The sequence below is a fragment of the Scyliorhinus torazame genome, chromosome 14, assembly GCF_047496885.1.
Source record: "Scyliorhinus torazame isolate Kashiwa2021f chromosome 14, sScyTor2.1, whole genome shotgun sequence".
Classification (NCBI taxonomy): domain Eukaryota; kingdom Metazoa; phylum Chordata; class Chondrichthyes; order Carcharhiniformes; family Scyliorhinidae; genus Scyliorhinus; species Scyliorhinus torazame.
The window spans coordinates 18,380,852-18,406,098 of NC_092720.1; the positions used below are offsets into that span (position 1 = coordinate 18,380,852).

The 25,247-nt window shown below is 41.4% G+C and overlaps 1 protein-coding gene across 3 annotated transcripts in view; it reads left to right on the plus strand.

Moving 5' to 3' along the window:
- The window catches only part of prkci (protein kinase C, iota), a 206,624-nt gene extending 185,569 nt beyond the window's left edge, over positions 1 to 21,055 (plus strand). The window contains exons 18-20 of one of the 3 annotated variants that reach the window (XR_011934419.1): positions 4,522 to 4,637; positions 9,524 to 12,980; positions 16,448 to 21,055. Coding sequence is in view for 1 of the 3 variants with exons in the window: in XM_072473783.1 (XP_072329884.1) it covers positions 4,522 to 4,637; positions 9,524 to 9,611 (204 nt within the window). In the remaining 2 variants the exon portion in view is untranslated. Of the gene's footprint in view, positions 1 to 4,521; positions 4,638 to 9,523 lie in introns of all 3 variants that reach the window. The other 2 variants (XR_011934420.1, XM_072473783.1) reach the window with 2 other exon arrangements.
- Positions 21,056 to 25,247: the final 4,192 nt, after the last annotated feature.

Sequence of the window (25,247 nt, forward strand, 5' to 3'; positions counted from 1 at the left end):
TACGCCATCCTTTTTTTCCTCCATCCCATTAATACGATAACTCATTCTGAGGTATGATAGTTTGATGTAACAACCCTCTGCAACCCTCCGCATTTATTGCGTCAGTAATTGGAGACCAAAAATCCCAATTTGCATATGATTCAAGTCGAGACCAGGGTTTTTCAAAATGTGGATCACGACCTGCGAGGTGGGTGTCAAAAGTATTGCAGTGTTCTGCGCCCATCAACCTATCATGCAGTTTCCCAAAGGCAACATTCAGAAGCCTGCAGGGTAAATCCTGCCGTAAATGTCGCTGTCCTCTTGCAATGGTTTCCAACCGCAGGAAGCTTGAAAGTGTGCCCCAGTCTGCTGGTGGAGTGTTTTGTTAAGTACAGGACTGGCAGCGGAGGGCAGGAAAGCGGGGACTGGGAGGGCAGGAAAGCGGGTCTGGGAGGGCAGGAGAGCAGGGACTGGGATGACAGCAGCCTCCAGGCACTCGCTCTTTAATTGTGTATTTCAGGGATTTATTTAATGAGCAGCATTTATGTGGTCACGCATCAGTGGTAATCCTTTACTCTTGCTAACATCACTGAAACTGTAATGTTAATGATGATACTGAAGAAAATTCAAGTCCCGTCTTGGCAGGGATTAAGCCAATCCGGAAAACACCTGCAAAGCCAGTTGTTTTTCCCAATTTTAGAAGTTCGCCTACGCCAATTTGATTGTGTCAGAGGTTTAGTTAGCTTAGCAGGACCAAGACTTGGACACAGATAAAAGTTCAGCATCTGTTTCTTTCTATCATCTCTGGGGGGTGCGTTTAAAAGTGAGAGGCACTTTCACCTTCTGTTGTCCCTGAGTGTTTCATAAAAATTATTTGTTTGGTTGTGGACATCCTTCCAGAAGTTAAAATCCCCGCTTTATAATTCTCAGAGGTGAATACTGACTGTATTAGCTCAAATGAGAAGTCTTGTGCTGCCTTAAGCTAGGGGAAATGGTGAGTATGCAGCGGGACTCCAATTTGAGCCCAGGCACTGCTCCTTATTAGTTTCAAGTTAACCTGCCCCCTGCCATGTGCTTGCATTCCTGATTCGCGTTTGTTTTTCATCCTTAGAGTTTTGCAATGGGCTTTTTTCTTCAAAAAGGTTTGCAACGAGGAATGGAAAAATTATTTTATAGGAGTTTGGTTTGAAGAGGAGAAGGGATGGAAAAGGAGTGTGGATATTCCTTGGGGGGTCCTGTTAACCTAAGAAAACTCGAATTGGTAAATGACCAGGTCCTTTTTACAAAAGGTCATTGTGGGGCTGAGCAATGGTCATTAGACCAGCATACTTGGGAAGTGAGAATAACTGAGCCAGCCAGCCTGAAGCACAGGCTGAAGTTTCTTTGGCGGTGGAGTACCAGAATAGTTACTTATTTTTCTTTAACGTCAGACGCAATCTTTTAGCAGCACCAGGGTGAGAGACGCCAGCCAGCACTGGATAACTAAATTATTTTCTTTCCCTCCCTTGCCTGGGGTAAGAAGATTTTAGTGTCCCAAACACTACCTTGACTCAGGATAAACTGGGTAAGTGAACGTGCCATGGGTCGTGAAGGTTGGCCAGTTGGCAAAAGTAGGTCCCAGGAAAAAAAGTTTGCAAGATACTGGTCTAGACAGTGAGCGTCAGCCGATAATTTGACCACTTAATGCTTGATCTTGTCTTTGCCTGATGTACATCTGTGCCTTCAAAAAATGTGGGAAAAGTATATTTCTACAAATAATTGTCATTACACTGTTCAGCGAAGCTCACTGACTTTACATTGGTGTCCTCCTAGCCCTTGTACCATCAGCTAATGGGAAGAGCTTGTGCCTACCTTATCTAAACCTGTCATTGTCTTGTAACCTCTATCAGACGTCCCCTCAACCTCATTTGCTCCTTTTTGCAATCTCAAAAAGAGATTAGTAAGCCTGGATTTTCCAATTAGCATTATTTTCATGCCAGAGAGAACCCATTTCAAATCAAGTTTACTGCAATTATTAAGTCCCAACAACCAGAAAAACAGCCTGATATATCCAACTGTGACACCACTGCCCAGTGTAGGAATTCTCACCAGCAACATTTCTAAAATTATGTTTTGGGTGTAGATCTTTCATCAGAATTGTAAACTATAAAATTTCCTCGGGCAGCACGGTGGCGCAGTGGTTAGCACTGCTGCCTCACGATGCTTGGGACCCGGGTTCATTCCCAGCCCCAGGTCACTGTCCGTGTGGGGTTTTCACATTCTCCCCATGTCTGCGTGGGTCTCACCCCCACAACCCAAAGATGTGCAGGATAAATTGCCCCTTAATTGGAGAAAAAAAGAATTGGTAACTGTATTTATAGAACTGAAGTCCTTGAGACAGGAAAGATCAGCAGCATTTAAAAGACTGATTCATGTCAGAGAGAAGCAGTTAATGGATTTTATGATCTATATCAAGTGAAAAAGATCTGATCATGGGAAGGTAGACCATGATCTTTTCAGTAAAGGCTGAAACGTATGTTTAGAGCAAAACAGATAAGTTTTTAAGACAATGAAAAAGCATGGGATACGCAAACACTTGAAATATCCACAGAGGAGGAGAAGGAGAATGGATGGGAGAGACTGGCAAGAAAATGTGTGAGGAAACCAAGCTACTTAACAAAGGTTCGGAACAACAGACTAGAGTACTGAGCAGAACAATAGGAAAACATCTCTCTGATGCTTGCATTGAGTTTAGTTGGAATAACATGGAAGGCAAAATCAGAAAGGCTTGGTGTGAAAGGGAGAAAGCACAAGGAGGTCAGTGTCCCACTTTAAATGATATAAATGTTCCTCAAAATTTACAACAAAACCTATATTTGATCTCTCCACCAGTGTAGAGGTTGCTTTGTGACCAATAATTGTCGTACATTTGATCAAAAGTCCACTTGAATTGCTATTTCATGATTTCCATTTTATGCTCCTTGGAAACATGCTCCCTGATGGGGATGCCGGAATGCAGAATCATCCCTTATATGTCTGGCAATTTGCCTCTATTGAGTAGCAGAGTCTGGATTCTGTAGCAGATTTCCTTTTAAAGTTGGCAAATACTTAATTTTTACAAAAGGATTATGATCAATAATAATTTTACTTTTAACTGTTTAAATACTACATGCTGGAACTGAATTAGTAAAATTAATTGAGGGGAATCAGTCCAACGTTTTGAAGGAAATAAAAACAGAAAATGCTGGAAAAACTGAACAGGTCTAACAGCATCTGTGGAGAGAGGAAACAGAGTTAATGTTTCGGCATCTGCAGTATTTTGCTTTTGTTTTCGTGTTTAATTCACTGCCACTTCGTTTCCAAGATTAGATTCAGATTAGATTTGGATTTATTGTCACGTGTGCGTACAATCCTGACCGATAATTCCATACATGAAAAACATAGGACGTACGATAAATACACATTGTAAATACATAAACATCGGGTGAAACATACGGAGTATAGTGCTACAACAGCATAAAAGATGCATAGAGAGATCAGTTCAGTCCATAAGAGGGCCATTCAGGAGTCTGGTAACAGAAGGGAAGAAGTTATTTTTAAATCTGTCAGTGTGTGTTCCCAGACTTTTGTATTTTATGCCTGATGGAAGAGGTTGAAAGAGAGAATAACCTGGGTGGGAGGTGTCTTTGTTTATGCTGCCCACTTTCCCAAGGCCGCGGGAGGTGCAGACAGAGTCAATGGATGGGAGATGGGTTTGTGTGATGGACTGGGCTGTGTTCACAACTCTCTGCAATTTCTTACAGTCTATGGCCATGCCAGGCTGTGATTCAGCCAGATGGGATGCTTTCTATGGTGCACCTGTAAAAACTGGTAAATGTTGACATGCTGAATTTCCTTAGTTTCCTGAGGAAGTATAGACGCTAAAAGATAAAATGCTGGAGAATCTCATCAGGTCTGACAGCATCTGTAGAGAGTGAAGAGAGCTAATGTTTTGAGTCTAGATGACCCTTTGTCAAAGCTGAAGACGCTGTTGTGCTTTCTTGGTGGACCAGGACAGATTGTTGGTGATGTGTAAACCTAGGAATTTGAAGCTGTCCACCATCTCCATCTCGGCACCATTGATGCAGACAAGAATCTTGTCCTTGAAGAAAATACAACATCAGTAGTATTTTGCTTTCATTTCAAAGTTTTGAAGGAATCACATTAACAATACAAGTTTAGACTAGAAATCCATTGGCCATGATTGTCCCAAAAGCATTTCTGCAAAAAGGATAATTTAACCCGAATCTCAGAGGAAACCTCTTTATTTCATCAATGTAATATCATTTTCAGTTCTCATGCTACTGTTATTTTCTTTACAAATGTGTTAATTTGTGACAGTTATTATGTAATGAAGGGTGGTTTTGTGCGTAGAATTTGCATTAGGAATTGCATTGATGTTAACGATAGTCATTCCACATGGAAGTCCTGCAGCTGGCAGAGTGAGACTAACTACACAATTTACGGTAAAGAAAACTAATTTTTGAAAATTGAACATCTTAATTCTTATCATTGATAACCTAGATGGAACAGAGGCAGGTCATCCCACCCTTCAAGCCACACATTTCTGGTGAATATGGACTTGACAACTTTGACTCGCAATTCACTAACGAACCCGTTCAACTCACTCCTGATGATGAGTAAGTAGCAGTCCTGGTCATTTTCCCCACTTCTCTGTATTAAGCACCAAATAGTTTATGTTGCACATCTGGGATTGGAGAGAGATTAATTTAATTCTGTTTATCATCCGCGTCCAACAAAATTATAAACATTGTGAACAGCTAAAGTTGTTTTAGTATACCTTGAGCAGGTAGATCTAAATTATTTGTGCCTTTAATATTTCATTTGGCCTTGGTTTTTATACTAATTAAAAATGTGTTGTTAAGGAAGCAAGGAAGCTGCGACTATATTGTGTGCATCTATCATCCGCGTCCAACAAAATTATAAACATTGTGAACAGCTAAAGTTGTTTTAGTATACCTTGAGCAGGTAGATCTAAATTATTTGTGCCTTTAATATTTCATTTGGCCTTGGTTTTTATACTAATTAAAAATGTGTTGTTAAGGAAGCAAGGAAGCTGCGACTATATTGTGTGCATCTGTTGCATTGGCAGTCATTTGTGTGACATCTACTGTGAATAAACAACAAAAATTCATATGGTTTTGATGTAGCTTCATTCTATAGATATTTTACATGATTTGTAGGAGGGCATTGAATACATTTGAAATAATCTATAATTGAACTAGTATTGTTTAATAGTGTCATGGGTTTATACAGTCCAGCACCTGTATGAATTGGCAGCTTTCTTCACGACTGAGCAATCCTCTTCTTGATCCACACTGTTCACCCCGCATGGGGAAGGGGCTCGAAAAGGTGCCCTAAAAATAGACTCTTCCATCTTCAACCTGCATTCAGCAGGCTCATCTGCCAGAACTCCATCTCGGAACCTGGAATGTACAAACTCTTATGGATAACATGCCGAACAACCAGAATGGAGAACTGCCCTTGTTGCCCCTGAACTCGGGCACTTTTAGAAATATATATATATATTTTTTTAATTTTTCCAATTTAGGGGCAAATTTGGCATGGCCAATCCACCTACCCTGCACATCTTTGGGTTGTGGTGGTGAGAAACGGGAAGAATATGCAAAGTCCACACAGACAGTGACCCAGGGCCGTGATCGAACCCAGGTCTTCAGTCCCATGAGGCAACAGTGTTAACCACTGCGCCGTCGTGCCACCCTTGAACTCAGGCACTTTAACATTGAAGTCGCTGCCCTGCAAAAGACCTGAAGGGCAACTAAAGGAAGAAAGCGGTGGTTACACCTCCTTCTGGCGAGGAAAACCTGAGGATCGACCTAGGACACATGGAACTGGATTTGCCATCAAGAACAAACTCATCAACTGACTTTCAGAGCTCCTTTTCTGCATCAACAAACACCTACAACTTGTCAAGAACCAACAGGCAACGGTCGTGAGTGCCTCCACCCCAACCCTTGAAGCCGATGACGAGTCCAAAGAAGGCCTCTACTCCATGCTGGACACCATACTCACCAACATTCGCAAAGAGTATAAGATCATCCTCCTTGGGGACTGCAATGCTGGAGTCGGAAAAAACTCTCAACTGTGAAGGAACTATTGGAATTGCAACTCCCAACGGGGTTCTCCTTCTCACCAAATGTGCAGCACGCCAGTTTGGCATCACTTAACACATTTGTTTTGCAAAAAAGACAAGCCCATGACTTCCTGCAGACATCCATGATCAAAGCACTGGTACATGATCGACTTTGTCATCATCTGATCCCGTGACCAAATGGGAGCCCTCATCACGAAGGTGATGACCAGTGCAGACGACTACTGGACGCACCACCGGCTCATCTGCTCCGCTATGCCCATTAAATTCCACTAGAAGCAGCAGTAAATGAAGGAACAGCTCAGAAAGAAAATCAATGTTGAATGGCAAGCAAACTTTCAACAACGTCTTCACCAAAATCTCCCAAGTGTCCATTCTAATCAAGTGGAGGAAAGCAGGAAAGAGCTGAAGACGGCCATCATCTGAAGCTCTGAAGAAACCATCAGCTACTAGACTAGAAAACACTAAGATTGGTTCGAAGAGACATCATCCAAGACCTCATTGACAAGAAGAGGAAAGCTCTCTGTGCCTTGCAAGAGAAGAGAATTCATCCAACAGCAGAGGTACAAAGAAGAACTAGGGAAATAAAGAACCAAGGCACTATATGGATCCAATACCCTCGGTCTCAAAAACTGGTGTGAAGTAAGGACAGAACCCTTTGAGAGACAGAGAAAACATCAGCCTTTGATGGAGAGAACACTTCAAAGAACTCCTAAACCGTGATGCAATCCTAGGTGAGGATGTGTTTGAGGTGAGGATGTGTTTGAGGAGATCCCCCAGCTCAAAGATGAACTTGGACTTCCACAAAACGTGGATGAAGCCGAAGCCGCTATTAAACACATGAAGAATAGAAAAGCGGCAGGAGTGGACGGGATTTCAGCAGAGATTTTCAAACTTGACGAGAAGAGATCACCTGTCATCTCCATCAGCTATTCCTGAAATTCTGGGACAGAGAAGAAATCCCTGCCGACCTCATCACCATCTTCAAAAAAGGAGTGGGAACTACTGAGGAATCTCTTTACTCCCCATCACCGGGAGGATCCTCGCTAGCCTTCTCCTAGTCTCAGAAGAAATCCTTCAGGAAAGCCAATGTGGCTTCTGATCAAACTGTGGGACAATGGACATGATTTTCACTGCTTGACAAGAAATGCCAGAGCAACATCAACCACTCTCCATGGCCTTCATTGATCTGACCCAGGCTTTCAACTCAGTCAATCAAGAAGTGCTATGGAAGAGGCTGTCAAAGGTCAGCTGTCCAGAGAAATTCATCAACGTCCTCCGAATCCTCCACAACAAGATGTCAGCGAAAGTCCTCACTGACAGAAATACTACAGAAACCTTCAAAGCCAAGACTCGAGTCAAGCAGGGATGTGGCATTGCCCCAACCCTTTTCACCATTTTCATTGCCGTCACCCTTCACCATACCAAGAAGAAGCTTCCCAATGGATTGGACAGGGCCTACGTGATGGACGGAAAACGTTTTTCAATCGGTTGAGATCCAAGAAGAAAGCGACACTAACATCACTCATGGAACTTTAGTATGCGGATAATAACGCCATCTCACTCAAAAGAGAATCTCCAAACTATGCTTGACGCCTTCGCGGAAGCATATTGAGAAATCAGTCTCCACCTCAACCTCAAGAAGACTCGAGTCCTTTACCAACCCGCCCCAGGTGTTTCCCACTCCATTAAGCTCAACGGAGAAGCCCTTTTGCATGTGGAACGTTTCCCCTACCGAGGGAGCCAACTTTCATCGACGTGGAGATCCAACATTGTATACAAACCATGAACGGCACCTTCAGATACCTCCTGGGTGAGAGACTTTGATGACCACGACATCTGTGCTGATACTAAGATCATCTTGTACAAGGCAGTCACCCCCCCCCCCCCCCCCCCCCCCCCCCCCCCCCCCCAGCTCTGAAACCTGGACTATGTACAGTCTGAGATGGATTCTCTGCATCAGCAGAGAATCCATGTGTACTAACAGCAGCGTCCTTGAAGATACAAAGAGTACCAGCATTAGGGCCATGAACATCCTAAACCAATTGCATTGGGCTGGCCATGTGCTTAGGATGCTATTGACCCATTTATCAAATTGTCTTCGCCCAGCTCAAGAAAAGTGCCCAAACCAGAGTAGGACAAAGGAAGCCCTTCAAAGACATCCTTAAGGCTTACGTCAAAAAATGCAGCATAGACATCAACGCCTGGGAGACCCTTGCTCAGAAGAAAATTACCTGGAGGTACCTCCTCATTCTTCCAAGAACACCCGACTGCAAGAGCAAGTCTGGAAAAGTAGCCTGAGAAAGGAATGCCAGGGGTCACGAGTACAAGGAACAATCCCACTTCCTGGAAGTATCTGCCAAATGTGCGGTTGAAGATGGGGCAAGGACCCACTGAATCCATGACCAGTTACACGGGTTTCTTAGGTACACAATCCTACACATTAGTGAGTAATCACCAAAGAAGAAAACAGCACAGGAGGCCCATCATGGCCATGCTAGTTCCTTGTAAGAGCTGTCCAATTAGTCCTACTCCCCTGCTCTTTCCTTGTAGCCCTGCAGCTTTTTTCTTAAGTATATATCCACGCAGCTTTTAGAAGTTACTGCTGAATCTGCTTGCACCACGCATTTAGACAGTATATTTCACGTCCTCGTAACTCAGAATCCCTAGCATCTCCCCCTAGCTTTTTGGGCAATTACCTTAAATCTACATCCTCGGTGACCTTCCTGCTAGTGGAAAATTCTCCAAACTTCTCAAAATGGGTTAAAATTTAACACCTCCCCATAACCTTCATGATCTAAGGAGAATAATCCCAACTTCTGAACTTTTTAAATATTTAAATTCTGGAAAATCTATTGATTAATATCAAGATTTATACTGTTGTTTAGAAAGCCATGGATCACATCTTTTTTTTAAAAACTGCCTTGTCAACTTGTTTTTCCACCTGCAAACATTTTGGTGTAAATTTTAGATAAATATAAAATTTTCTTTCATATACTCTTGGTTTTTGTAAGATGATGTTTAGGACAAACAATCTGTCCTCTCTTGACCAGTTTTTACTGCATTTCAGCTTTTTGTGCACATTCAGTCAGCAATTTCAGCTACAGGTAGGATAATGTTGCTGGCTGGCATACTGCAACAAATCACCTGCTTTACACCCCCCACCATCTGCCCCCTCCAGAATCACCTTCTCTTAGGCAGCTTAGCAACAATTATATATTACAGTTAAGAAATTGTATGGGACTCCCCTTTCTCCTCCCTCCAGTCCCACTGATGTGTTGTACAGGAATATGTGAAGTGGGTGACTTGACCTGATGTATCATTATTACTCTTTGTAATACTTTCCATGTTTCCCAAATTATTGATTTTTTTTTTTCTATTTTGTTTTCCTAGTGATGCTGTAAAGAAGATTGACCAATCAGAATTTGAAGGCTTTGAATATATTAATCCCCTTTTGATGTCAGCTGAGGAATGTGTCTGACCGGCTGGAATCTGTGCACTGTGCCCAGTGCCTTCAACGTTGCATGTTAAAAGAGCTGAAAACAATGAATGCCTTGATTTAGTAGCAGAAGCCTTTTCTCTGTACAGCTAATGGTTTGAGAATGCTCATCCCAACTCTAACCCAGCAAATGGCCAATGAGTACTTCTGTATTTCTATTCCAGTATAACTATAGGCTGCAGGTTAATTGCCTGAGTTCTCAGCTACTGCAGTTAACAAATTACCTTTTCCCCCTGATATTTCCTGCTGACAGATACTATTAACTTGATGGACAGGATATTTTTTGTCGGGCAGCAAGTGCAGTTAACTTGCCTAAGAAATGACTGCTTGTTTTTTCCATTGGGAGGTTGGGTGGAAATTTAACTTTATTCTCTTGGTGTTATGGTAAACCCTATGTGCATGACTTAAAGGCTTAATTTGCTCCCCCAAGACACCTCAACCAGCCTGCGAGGTACTGCTCAGGGAGATGGCAGCTGATGGCTTTCTCAAAAATGCTTTTGCTGGTAAAGCATTGCCCTTATGTACTGGAAAAGTGTGTCAAAGGTTATGGGAAGAAAAGCATTTCAAACATTGCTTCAACCACTTGCATAATACCAGCAGGATCATGTACAGAAACTGAGTTTTGTAGAAAAACTGACAGCATTTTATCTCATTTGACTATTAGGGTTTTTTTTTTTTAAGTTATCAGAAGCTTTTTTGGGACCACATAATGAGAATTACAAAAAAAGTGCACAAACATACTGTGACTATACTTTTGTCTGCACTGATGTGAAAGGTGTCTTTTTAAAAAATATATTAATGTATATATAAGCAGCTAAGTTTTATCCTGCACCACATTGTGTCGATTGAGGCTTTCAGTCCTGCCAATATAGTCCACTGGAGCTAAGGAGTTATGCCAAGCAGGGAATGATCTGCCACATATTGTCACTGTTATACTTCATACATAAATTACTAAAGTGATTTTCTGTCTCCTGAGATTTGTAATGGCTGCACCTGATGCCAAGAAAACAGAACTAAGTTTTCCTAGGAATTGCTCAAATATTTGGAAATGAAAGATGCCTTTTTCCTTCCCCTTCCCCTGGAAAAAGAACCGCATTTCAATACATAAGTAAAATTCAATAGCATTCACTAAAATATTTTGCTGCAGACCTGACACTACACACAGGTTGTTTCTTGCCCCATGAGAGATTCAAACTTAAGTACTTTCTTGCAAAGAAGCAGAAGCAAAACTAGGTACAGATTCCTGGCCATGTCTATTCTAATACTCAACTTCACTCATGGAATTTCCCACACGTCCAACTTCTTCTGTTTTGTGACAGCACAAAAGGATCACCCATTGCCCCATGCAAAGAAAATTGTTATTGTTGCTTTATAAATTGTAATTACAATTCTATATCGGAAGAGACCTAACCTAAATTGAATATGCTTTATTGTGATCTCTTCTACAGCTAATCAAACAGACTTGACATATTTGTGTTACGACTTTCTTCCTGACCCACTTTTTCCCCATCCATTATAGTTTACTTTAGTGAATATAGTTTTGATTTAATGTTAGAAATTGTGAGAAGTGGGGGCAGCACGGAGGCGCAGTGGTTAGCATTGCTGCCTCACGATGCCGAGGACCCGGGTTCGATCCTGGCCCCGGGTCACTGTCCGCGTGGCGTTTGCGCATTCTCCCGGTGTCTGCGTGAGTCTCAACTCCATAACCCAAAGATGTGCAGGGTAGGTCGATTGACCAAGCTAAATTGCCCCTTAATTGGGGGGAAAAAATGAATTGGAAATTTATTTTTTTAAAAAAAGAAATTATGAGAAGTGTAACTTTGCCAAATTTGGGCTGCAATTTTCCCTGGTCATAGCCTTAGTTTTTTCAATGTTCCTGCCTTCCATACCTCCTTAAACTTCAGATTTTAGTGGTTGCATTCAATACTTAGCATGGTTACTCAGTTTCTTACCTATCTGAAAGAGATTTTATTCTACCGAGTTTCATGTGAGTCCAAATGTTGCAAGAAAGAATGACCATAGACCTAGCAGCATCTCTTGTTCTGCTTTAAAACTGCTGCGTGCAGTCCAGCTAAATTGAGACAATGTACGTCTTTCTCTTTAGAGCCTTTGTTTAAAATAACTGAATAAGTTAAATTTGTTTTTTTATTATTTGGGATTTAGGAAATGTTAAAGATGTTTTTGGGTTGTATTCAACAATTCCAACCGTTGTTCAGTGAGAGTGTAAATCCAGTGCCATTACTTATGACTGAAAGAGGATATTTTTTGTTACATTCAGAGTTTATGGTTTACATTTAATAAACAGGTCAAATTCAGCTGCATTCTAGGAATTTGGGGTAGTTAGACTGTTTTGTTTTGCAATATCGTCCTTTTTTTTGTGATAGCAAGAGTGGACTTGTTGCCGGAATGTTCTCCTGCAATGGTTAATGTCAATGGGTAGAGTGCTGCTTTTAATACTTAACTCCCCATTCTGGACATCTGTATCAATTTAGAACACATAACTGTTTATGGGGAATCGGAGAAATACCAGTGAATGGACCATTAACATTGTGCCATACTTCAATATGATACACATCCCCTTTAAACCTGTCACACATTTGGAAGATTAGTAAAGAGTCCATACCCCCTTGCGTAATGGTATTTTTTGCTTTTTGAGCACTGTAGTGACACAGTAATTTCTGAATATTTAGACAGATGAATGTAACAGTGCAGATGTTGGTTGCTATCATGACTTGCACCATTGTTGAAGTTTACTGTTGTCAAACTGAATGCTGGAAAGTAAATAACTGCTGGAGCAAGATGATATTTTTCCAAGCTCTTGGACTTGCCCGCACTCCCAATCATTCTCTTTCTACTCAAGGCAGCGACTGTTTTTTCTGAAAATCATTTTATTAAGGCATTTATAATTTTATAATAATAACAGTTGGCAGTACAAATACAAATATAAACATAGTGCAAAGACTGCCTTTCTTCCTCACTAGCCCCACCCAAGGCAGCACAGCGACTGTTGCTAGGGAATATCAGCAGTCAGCAGTCCTATGGTACCGTGGCATGTTCTGTATTCTTATGAAAGATGGTGAATGCTGATGGGTGATTCAAATATCAATTGTGGGGAGCAGCGACCAGCCATTGGCAAAAGCATCTACCCAGCACGGAGTGAAATAGGGCCTCTTTAATCTTTTATTTTTTTCAGGGTGCTGAAATGCAGAAGGCTCAACCCCTCAGGATGAACATTGTTTGTGATTCAGAAATGCTCATTGCAAAGTTTAATTTGGAAAATATTTGCCATTTCTTCTGAAAATGCCAGTGAGCTAGTGATACAACTACATGGGTATTTGGAACATGCCAGAGGTGAGCTGTGCAGTCAACGCGCTAAGTTATTAGCCAATTTACAGGAGAATCAATTAGTGCATACAGTTTAAAGTAACTTTTTGTAGGAAACTGTTCTTGAATGTGTACAACTGCAAAGAAAGCAAGAGCGGGAGTTTGATGGTTGAAAATTTATTAAGAATTTGAAAGCTTCCCGTACAGTGATTTGTAAATTGAATAGTGCAGGTTTAAATTTCTATATGGCCATCCAAGTATTTAACTACTCTAGTAATTTACTATTTTAAATTGTTCTTGTTCCCTGACCCTCAGAGAATCTTGAATGTATTTTATTGAGATGAAAAATTAGTTTACTAATCTGCTGTAGGAAACGTATCTACATGACCAAATGGACCACATCCCAATCCAAATCCTGACATGGTGCCCATGCTCCTATATTTGGAAATATATTCAAATAAGTTTTTAAAAAATAATAAAAACACAAAATGCTGGAAATTTTCAGCAGGTCTCGCAGCATCTGTGGAATTGAAAGTTTGTAGGTTGCTGAAGGCCCAACCAGAATGGTGTTCAACAGCCCCTCCTGGTATGAATTTCACCTCCTGTCCAACCTCATTTTAATGTGGATCCTTTTCGCATTTCAAGGAGTCAGAGGGGAAAAAAAGACCCTCCTTGATACTTGTCATAGTACTAATTCATGTGCAGTTAACAGGCAACATACTAGGTTGTTTCCCTTGACCCCTTTTGTTTTATCAAGTTGCTGTTCATCTACAAACCAACCCCTGATGGCAGTAGTCTCTGAACCAATTAAACTGGTGACTCGAGGCTTGAGGTGTTTCACAGTCATATTGCACCCTCAATGATGACTGTATGAACCCTGTTGCTGATCGCAATTGTCAGTGAACTTGGAATCAGGAAATTGAGGACTTGCTAGGCTTTACATTCATGTATGTGTTTAGTGGTTTAATAATTGATTGAATATTGGTTTATTTTAAATTGGAGCATTGCAACATTGAGCGTCAAGTCCAACTTTGTGGGATCTCTGACTGTTACATGTACCCTTTTCCTCTCTCCGTTCTTATGTCATTTTTGCAATTTAATTTGTCTTGACACCAATATTTTATGGCTCTTTCGATTTATTAGGGCTCAAGCACCAAGTTTTCAGTTAAGCAGAAGATACTGCCGTTTACTTTGTTTTGTAACTATTTAGCATCAACTACTGATTGCTGTTTTTACAGTGCGAGTCTGAAAGAATATTAGTTTAGTTCTATGCTATTATGTGTATATGCTGCATAAGTGCCTTTCAAATACAATGTAGACAAATATAGTTTGTCTTCTGTAGGATCCAATACTAAGGACTGGTTCAGTTAAGTACCCTAATTACGGGTATATACTGACATCAGGTTAAGTGGGAATCTATCTTTTGTCAACTTGTGAATGGTTGTTAGTGTTTCATTTCTTCTTGATATGCATGGTTTCATTCATTAGTCAGTATCTCTTGCTGTTCTACTTACATGGTATATTAATTCTTAATACCGACAACCATGTGTTTTCTCTTTAAATTGGAGGGTAACATCTCACTTCAAAGCTTGTTTGGTGCTGCATGAAGTCACAATTCTTTGTTATCCGTCCCAAGACAAAAATTCAGCCCAGGCTTGCTTTTCACTCTCCACTGATCTTTATTTTAATGGATTGGCTTTCCCTCAGACCAAAAGACTTTAATTTGTGCCATCGCTTGGGGAACCCCAATGCAAGTTCTAACATTGTACCATTCCATTTCAGCAAGAGACCAAGATTTGCAGAATCCATTTTCTCAATAGGTGTGATCTGCATGTCATTTTGATGAGGTGGAGAAGTGAATGTTGTGTTGATTTGACTCTAGCTAATATCCACAATTCATTGAGTTCAATGATCCAGCATATTGTGGTTTTAATTAAATAAATATTCGATTATTGACTTTAGTTACCTCCACCCTCTATCAACCCATGCTCTGGTCCTACTATTTTTGTTGTAGCAATTTCCTGAAAGGCACAGCAACTTGATAAATGCAGGGAAGAGATTCCTGCTCCCAGCGTAAAGTCATAAAGATGCACACAAACGAACATGTCTAGATTTTTGCCATTACCAGCGAACAGTAAAAATGTCCCCGTGGAGTGATTTAAAAAAGGAAGAGAGTCATTGAAATTTTGGCTTTTATTTTAAAGTTAAGATAGTAATTTTCTCCGGCATAAATGATCTCTACATTTGTGTGGGAGTGAGGGAACTTCTGCAGCAACATCATATCCCTGATGAGTTGGCAAATCTCTGCATTCTGTGTTAGCTTGTTAACCATACTGTCTGAATAATTTTGCTGTAAAACACCTCTGATCTGATTTCCATAATCACATTCCTCTCAATGTAAAGTAATGAATTCAGGCCTTAAGAATCTCTGATTTCAGAAACGGGTTCCTATCTCTGGGAAGATTCCCCCCCAGCCCTCTAATATTTGTGTGTGTGCCTGAGGAGAGTCTTATGTACTGGAGCACTGCAGTGGAGAACAAACCTGGAATCTATCCAAGGAATTTTCTGAAGGATAATTCTATTGGCTAATATTAATAACTTAGAGGTCAATTATAAATTGTGAAAATTAATTCTGGGCAGCTTCACACCACTATATCATAAAATACCTACAGTGCAGAGGTCATTCGGTCCGTCGAGTCTGCACCGACCCTCTGCTGGAGCACCCTAGCTGGGCCTGATCCCCTGCCCTATCCCCATAACCCATTTAACCTGTATATCTTTGAATGTAGAAGTAAACTGGAGCACTGCTTTAGTTCTGGTATATTATAAATGGGATTGCAGCTTGTATTTGTGTTGAATAAAATTGAGGTGGATGGAGAATATGCCAATGCAGAATCATTTGTTTAATTATCATGATGCAATACTTTCAGAATTAACACATTTAAACTATTTTTACCAGTTTTTATATGGTATTCATTTAAATGCTGTGCCGTAAGTAATCATGGACACATACCTGGGTCAGTGAATTTAAATGCAGTTAGGAATGAGAATCGGCCACTCTGACGAGCTCTATCCCGTCAATGTGTAATCGCTTTAGGTATCTAATTGCTCTTGAGTTACAGAATGAGTTTGCTTGGTAGATGTGGATTAATATTTACTTTTGGGTGGAACAGCATTGTCAATCTGTTCTAAGTTTACTTTTCATTCATTTCCATTATTTTTCTCTGCCTACTTTTTTTTGGAGTTAAGTAATAATCTGGATTTACCTTGCCTTATACTTAATATTTTACATACTTTGCACTGAGTAACTGCCATGTGCTGCAGGAGTTTTCTCAAAGTAATGGGGATGCAATGTAAGTGTTGAGGCTCAATCCATTCTTAATTAAATTTTGCGTACGTGCCAAAATGTAACAAAAGTAAAAGAGATCATGTGTTGTGTTTTTTATTTGATTTGGAGGAATGGTTAAGCTTTTTGTTTATTTTTTTTTTAAAAGGAGGATAACGGTTGAATTAATTCCACAAGAAAATATTAGGGGACCATAATTAGCCAATTTTATACATTTCACAATCAAGAATTGAACATCTTCATAATGAGACTTTTCAGTCTGGAGACTATTCAGCTTGGGGGTGATGATTGCCATGTTAAACATAACACAGTTATAGCCTGGTATGTTGTTTTTTAAGGGGAGGTTAATGTAGTTGGGATTTGGAATCTCCCTCAAGTTTACACAGTCCTTTTGGTCATTTCCTGCAATCCCTCTATCTCAGTAAACAGCAGCCCATAAAGGTGCACGTTGTCCCCAGCTGGCATCCTAGCACTAGGCCGAAGACTATTTAAACCTTAAGTGATGTTGCAGAAATGAATACTGCGCTGGCAACCGTGTGTAGTGTTGTTACATGTGATCAGACAGTGAGTACTGGCAGGCTATTTGATTGTGATGAGTATCACCGCTCAGCCTTTTCTTTGTTCTCACTTGACTTCTACATACTGCAGTGTCCTGCAGGGCTCTAAGATAGTGCTTGAGAATCCAGCCGATGTTCCTCACCCCCAAGCCCAGGGCCCCAGCCCACTGACACCGGGGTTGAGATCATTCACAGGCTACTGGGAGTAAATCTGGAATATCTCTTGTGTGGTTCAGTACTGCAATAGAATTTACTGACTGCAGGGAGATTAGTGTCTCCATCTACAGCAGCAAGAAATAGGAACAGGAATAAACCACATGGTTCCCGGTCTGCATTTGATATGATTATGATTGATTGATCAACTCCACTTCCATGTCTACTCTCCAAATACCTTGATTCCTTGAGAAATCAAATCTATCTTATCTCAGCCTTGAATATATTCAGTGATGGAGCATTCACAACTCTCTTTGGTAGCGAATTTTAAAGCTTCTCAACTTTTTCTCAGTCATCTCCATCAAGTGATTGACACCTTCCTGTTAGATTCCCCAATCAGGGGAAGTACCCTTTGGTATCTACCCTGTCAAACTGCTTTGGAATCTTGTATTTTTCAACGAGATCACCTCTCATTCTTCTTAATCTCAGAGTATAATCCCAGTTTACTTGGCCTCTCATCTTGCTTGGCACAAACTGTAGTTATCTGTTTTACCAATTGCGGTTGAACAGGAAATCATTCTTCTGGTGTCTTTGTATTACATAAGTAAATGTCTTCATTAAACATTGACCAAATTTGTGATGGGGCGAGTTAGGTCTAAGGGAAGTACAAATGGATTTCACATCACAGGAACCCAATTCATATTTGCATTTGAAATTTAAGTTGATGCCTAACCATGTCGTTCTAACATTTGGTGGATGTTTTGTGAGATTAGAGCTAGGGGGAAGAGGCAGGGGAATATGATTTATAACTTGCCTGTGACATTAGAACCATAGAAAAGTTACAGCGCACAAGGAGGCCATTTGTTCCATCTTGTCCATACCAGTCTGAGGATACCCAGATGCCCTTTCTAATCCCACCTTCCTGAACCCACTCCATAGCCTGTAGTTTACAGCACTTAAGGTGCAGATCCAGGTACTTCTGAAAAGAGTTTCATGTCTCTGCCTCCACCACCAACTTGAGCAGTGAATTTCAGACTCCCACTACCATCTGTGTAAAAAAAGCTATCCCTCGTGTCCCCTCTGCACTTTCTGCTACTTTGAATCTATGTACCCTGGTTCTAGAATTCTCCACCAAGGGAAACAATATTATCCTGTCCACTCTGTCTTCCCTTCATAATTTTGTACACCTCAATTAAATCACCCCTCAGCCGCCTTTGTTCCAAGAAAAATAACCCCAACCTATCCAATCTCTCCTCGTAGCTACACTTTTCTAGCCCTGGCAATATTCTTGTAAAGCTGCTCTTCACTCTCTCCAGAGCAATTACATCTTTCCTGCCGTGTGGTGACCAGAATTGCACACAATACTTCACTTGTGGCCTCACCAGTGTTTTATGAAATTCCAACATTATATCCTTACTTTTATAATCTATACCTCTACCAATGAAGGAGAGCATTCTGTATGCTTTCTTTCCAACCTTGTCTACTTGAATTCTTGCCTTGAGGGACCTGTGAACTTGTAAGCCAAGATCTCTCACTTCATCTACCCCTCGTATATTCCCATTTATTGTATACTCCCCATAACTGTTTGATCTCCCCAAATGCATGACCTTATACTTCTGTGTTAAATTCTATTTGCCACTTTATCGCCCAATTCACCAACCCACCTGTATCATTTTGGAGATTATAACTATCCTCTACACTGTCCACCATTTGGCTAATCTTTGTGTCATTTGCAAATTACCCAATTGTGCCCCCCCCCCACACACACACACGCGCACACATTTTAATTTGTTAAATTGAATCGTGGGCTGGCTAGCTAGTGCAGAAGTGGAAGATCTCAGACACTTTCTTTAATGTAGTCTAATACCCCAAAATCTCAATTTGCTACAAGGTGTCAAAAATACCCATATCAAAACAAAAATTGATCTCTTTTGCTGCCCTTAACCTTATTTGTGCTTGGTGTATTCTCCATATATACTCTAGTCGGCCTGCACTTAAGGACCAAGAGCTGCGCGATAAATAAGCAACGAATAAGTCTGGAGATTATTTTGTTTTTCGAAAATATTTTATTGATCCATTTATAATTTTAATAATTTTCGACATCAAATTTCAACAAAAACACACAATATAACCAATAAACCCCCCCCGAGCACAAACCAGCCAACATGGCTTGCACAAACAGTGCCACCTTCCCCAGCCACCCCTCCGTTGGTTGTCCTGCCCGTACTCGTCTCTTCCATGCCTCCCCTTTTCCCCCTAACCCATGCTGATGGCTTAATTTTTCTCAAAGAAGTTGATGAACAGCTACCACTTCCAAGCAAACCCCTGCAATGAACCCCTCAAAATGAATTTTATTTTCTCAAGTCTGAGAAATCATGCCATGTCGCTAACCCATATCCCTGACGTCGGGGGTTCGGAGTCCCTCCATCCTTGTAAGATCCGTCTCCGGGCCATCAGGGAGGCAAAGACCAGGGCGTCTGCCCCTCTCAGACCCTGGGCTCCTGGGTCTTCTGACATAAGTCTGGAAATTAAATGAATATGACAGCAGCATTTTCTATATGTAAGTGAATCTTTAGTCTCAAGGTTAAGGGATGTCCCTTTGAAGCTACAAACACTTAACTTGCGACTGCATCTCTCAAAAAAGTGTGTTTTCTGAAATATTGTTTTCTATTATATTCAGGCTGTACTAACCTCGGACTCCTACGCAAGGATATCTGAGGAATCTTCAAAAAATATCCAAAAGCCTGATTTTGTGACTATAGTATACTTGCATTATAATTCCCAAGCTCAGTTACTCATGGTGGCTGTCGGAAATGTGCATTTCAGTAATTGCTTTTAATGGCTATAGCACCAGCGAGGACTTGGGTTGGACCATAAGATGTAGGAGCAGAAGTAGGTCATTCAGCCCCTGTGCCTGCTCCACCATTCAACGAGATCTTGACTGATCTGATGTAATCCTCAACTCCACTTTCCCGCCTTACCCCATAACCCTTGATTCACTTACTAATTAAAAATTTGTCTATCTCAGCCTTGAACATACTGAATGACCCGGCCTCTACAGCCCTCTCCAGTGAAGAGTTCCACAGATTCACTGCTTGACCTTTCCACCTTGTTATTAACTTGTCCTTTTTAAAAATTTAATTTGGCGTGTGTCGTCTCAATTTGAGAATGACACTTAAAGTCTTGATTTGGGAATTTGAACTCCAGGTTTGTGCGAAAAAATCTTGTAGTTATCAGAATGTAAGCTTTCTAAGAGATTGTACTAATTTGTGTTTCAGGGTAACATACCTAGAGTTACCAAGTCAGAACTACAATTCTTAAAGCATGCATTAAGTTTTCATATTGTAACTACACCTTGAGTTTTTGAGTCCGGGTTCTCCATGTGTGGTTGTCTTAATCTGTTCATGAATTCTTTCTCTTCACCTCTTTGATAAAGTGAATCCTTAAGTTTGTCTTTAAGAAAACTTGTGTAAAAGGAATATGGTCACCGTCAGCTCTTGCAAATTTTTTTTCAGCATGTGGAGGATAGCAGAGGGCTATCCTCCACATGCCCACATATCCCTGGGATTAGTTTTCAGGGAACGATACCACTATAAGTATTTTCAGTTAGACCTTCTAAACCTTTTTGTATAGCCCCACTGTGGACCTTGGATGTCCATCCTCGTGATTCAATTGCATCAATTTTAATTTTTTTTTACCTTCAAACATGCATATGGAGCTGGTGCAACTGCTGAAAGTAGACTGTCTAAAATAGTGTTGTACTTTTCTTGCACGATTTCTCGCTCTCATTTTGGAATTTAAACTTTTTTTAAGTTGGGCGGATGCCACAACACATTCGTTCTTTGTACTTTTTATATTACTGGTCAAAAATCTTTTGAAAACTACTGCATTGATTGCTGAATTGGTGCAAAATGTGTCATGGACTGATGCATCATGCTGCGTATATTAACACTAAATGCCAAATACTGTCATTTACTTTCCTAAATGTGGGAGAACATTGTGGGTTTTTTTAAAATAAAGATTTGGGAAAGATACAGTATAAAAAATGTGTCCTGTTGTGCATTGAATATCCAAGTGAATTCTTTACTTTTTTTTCTGTCAGTCAATTAATAACATATAAATATTATGGAAAGAAGAAAGTCACTGCTTATGATCAGATGGCTGCCATTTGTAAAGTGCTTACTTGAGAATGTTGGGTGAGAATGGGAAAATACAAGAAACATCCTTTTGAGACTGCTTGCAGAATATGGGTGGTACCCACATCACCATTGCCTGTTCATCTATCCTCAGTTTAAATAATGCAATTTTTCCAGTTGCTGGAAGAATGATTTGTCAACTTGTGTATGGTCCATAAAGATGGAAAGAACATGCATTTATAAAGCAGCTTTCACAACCTCAAAATGTCCATGGTGCTTGTCGTCAATGGAATACTTTTGAAGTGTTGTTGCTGTTGCAAGAATGAAATGCTCAAGTTATGCACAGCAAGCTCCTCAGCAGTATGAATCAGTTTTGGTGATCTTGATTGAAAGATTTTTATTGGCCAGGGACAACTCTTCTGCTATTGGCAAATGTATTATGAGATCTTTGACACTCATTTGAGAAGGGCAGACTGCCTCAGTTTAATGCTTTATCAAAAAGTAGAGAAGGGATGGCTAAGGTGCTGTCTAGCTAACCCATGCTTGGAAGCCCAGAGACTCCAGTTATATTTGTATTTATGTACTTTTTACTAGCTTATTCTTTTTGATTTTTTGCATTTGAAGATTTGAAAAGGCCTATTCCTGGTCTGGCTGCCTGATTCCCAGTTAAACCATAAATCGGATTTAAATTTTTGTGTACATATACTCCCGGGCCTATCTGTTGTACTGTCTTTAAAATTGTGCAATTTATTTTTTATTGCAGCTTCTTGTTTGTCTTCGCACAATGCATCACTTCACACTTCTGTGTTAAATTGCATCTACCATGTGCCGGCCCATTTCGCACGACTATCTTTTAAACGTTTTTTCACGGGATGTGGGCAAGGCCAGCATTTGTTGCCTGTTTCTAATTGCCGTTGAACTGTAACTTGCTAGGCTACTTTAGAGCGCAGTTAAGAGTCGCCCACACTGGGTCAGGAGTCACATGGTAAAGACTAAAGGTGAACCAGAAGGATTTGTATTGCAATCGGTGATAGTTGTCATGGTTACCATTACTGAAATTAACTTTCAATTCCATATTTTATTAATTGAATTTAAATTGCACCAGCTGCTGTGGTGGAATTTGAACCCATGTCCCCTCCAAGCCTTAGCCTTGACTTTAGAATTCCTACTCCAGCGACATTGGCCCATAATCTCCACCTTCCCCAGCGTCACATTTAAGGGTACCCCTATGATGCACTGGAGAATCCCTCTCGGAAGTTCCCATGCAAGGGTTTACCTGGTAATTGCTCAGAAGCGCTAACTTCCTCTAGACAATTGAGCTGTGCTGGGAACCATCTGACAGAAGTGATTTAAGTTGCTAACTTCGGATGGTGCTGCCAGTTTTATCCTGATAGTTAGAAGTTTTTTTAAAAGACTTAACTCTAATGATTTAAATACCTAGACCCAGCCTTGCACAGGATGCCTCACACAAACACAGCCCCCCCCCCCCCCCCCCCCCCGGAACCCACCACACCAACTTGACTCCCATTACTTTTTAACTTAATTGCTCCCTGTAAAGTGTCTTTTTAAACCTCCCCTTTATGCAGCTACTGCTGTTAAAAGGGGGAATGACTTGCCTCTCTGCGCCCCAGTTACTCTACAAATGCTGAGGACAGGAGAATAGTCAATTGTTCCTTTGTTTAAGAAGGGTAGCAAGGATAATCCAGGGAACTACAGGCCGGTGAGCCTTACATCAATGGTAGGGAGATTACTGGAGAGAATTCTTCGAGACAGGATCTACTCCCATTTGGAAGCAAATGGACGTATCAGAGGCAGCATGGTTTTGTGAAGGGGAAGTCCTGTCTCACTAACTTGATAAGAGTTTTTCGAAGAGGTCACAAAGATGATTGATGTAGGTAGGGCAGTGGATGTTGTCTATATGGACTTCAGTAAGGCCTTTGACAAGGTCCCTCATGGTAGACTGGTACAAAAGGTGAAGTCACACGGGATCAGGGGTGAGCTGGCAAGGTGGATACAGAACTGGCTCGGCCATAGAAGGCAGAGGGTAGCAATGGAGGGATGCTTTTCTAATTGGAGGGCTGTGACCAGTGGTGTTCCACAGGGATCAGTGCTGGGACCTTTGCTCTTTGTAGTATATCATTGGCCGGGGCATTGAGTATAAGAATTGGCAAGTCATGTTGCAGCTGTATAGAACCTTAGTTAGGCCACACTTGGAGTATAGTGTTCAATTCTGGTCGCCACACTACCAGAAGGATGTGGAGGCTTTAGAGAGGGTGCAGAAGAGATTTATCAGAATGTTGCCTGGTATGGAGGGCATAAGCTATGAGGAGCGATTGAATAAACTCGGTTTGTTCTCACTGGAACGAAGGAGGTTGAGGGGCGACCTGATAGAGGTATACAAAATTATGAGGGGCATAGACAGAGTGGATAGTCAGAGGCTTTTCCCCAGGGTAGAGGGGTCAATTACTAGGGGGCATAGGTTTAAGGTGAGAGGGGCAAGGTTTAGAGTAGATGTACGAGGCAAGTTTTTTACGCAGAGGGTAGTGGGTGCCTGGAACTCGCTACCGGAGGAGGTAGTGGAAGCAGGGACGATAGGGACATTTAAGGGGCATCTTGACAAATATATGAATAGGATGGGAATAGAAGGATACGGACCCAGGAAGTGTAGAAGATTGTAGTTTAGTCGGGCAGTATGGTCGGCACGGGCTTGGAGGGCCGAAGGGCCTGTTCCTGTGCTGTACATTTCTTTGTTCTTTGTTCTTTGAGCTGGCAAGGTGGATACAGAACTGGCTAGGTCATAGAAGGCAGAGAGTAGCAATGGAAGGGTGCTTTTCTAATTGGAGGGCTGTGACTAGTGGTGTTCCGCAGGGATCAGTGCTGGGACCTTTGCTGTTCATAGTATATAAATGATTTGGAGGAAAGTGTAACTGGTCTGATTAGTAAGTTTGCAGACGACACAAAGGTTGATGGAATTGCGGATAGCGATGAGGACTGTCAGAGGATACAGCAGGATGTAGATTGTTTGGAGACTTGGGCGGAGAGATGGCAGATGGAGTTTAATCCGGACAAATGTGAGGTAATGCATTTTGGAAGGTCTAATGCGGGTAAGGAATATACAGTGAATGGTAGAACCCTCAAGAGTATTGAAAGTCCGTGAGATCTAGGTGTACAGGTCCACAGGTCACTGAAAGGGACAACACAGGTAGAGAAAGTAATCAAGAAGGCATACAGCATGCTTGCCTTCATTGGCCTGGGCATTGAGTATAAGAATTGGCAAGTCATGTTGTAGCTGTATAGAACCTTAGTTAGGCCACACTTGGAGTATAGTGTTCAATTCTGGTCACCACACTACCAGAAGGATGTGGACGCTTTAGAGAGGGTGCAGAAGAGATTTACCAGGATGTTGCCTGGTAAGGAGGGCATTAGCTATGAGGAGCGGTTGAATAAACTCTGTTTGTTCTCACTGGAACGAAGGAGGTTGAGGGGCGACCTGATAGAGGTCTACAAGATTATGAGGGGCATAGACAGAGTGGATAGTCAGAGGCTTTTCCCCAGGGTAGAGGGGTCAATTACTAGGGGGCATAGGTTTAAGGTGCGAGGGGCAAAGTTTAGAGGAGATGTACAAGGCAAGTTTTTTTTACACACGGTAGTGGGTGCCTGGAACTCGCTGCCGGAGGAGATTGTGGAAGCAGGGACAATAGTGACGTTTAAGGGGCATCTTGACAAATACATGAATAGGATGGGAATAGAGGGATACGGATCCCGGAAGTGTAGAAGATTTTAGTTTAGATGGGCAGCATGGTCGGCGCAGGCTTGGAGGGCCGAAGGGCCTGTTCCTGTGCTGTACATTTCTTTGTTGTGCTGCCAGGGGCACTTTGCTGCTCTTGTTTCTCCTAGCCTGAGTGACGAAGGTTGGGTGAGACCGGAGCCTTGGATTTCCAGCGCAGATAAGTTTGGCAAGAGTGGCAATCTGACGGAGATTGCCTCGCTGCGGAATACAAATTCCCTAAATTAAGAAGATACAGAGGAGATTTATTAGAACAGTAGCTGGGTTCCAGGACTTCAGTTATGCGGAGAAGCTGGTTTAGCTCAGTGGGCTAGA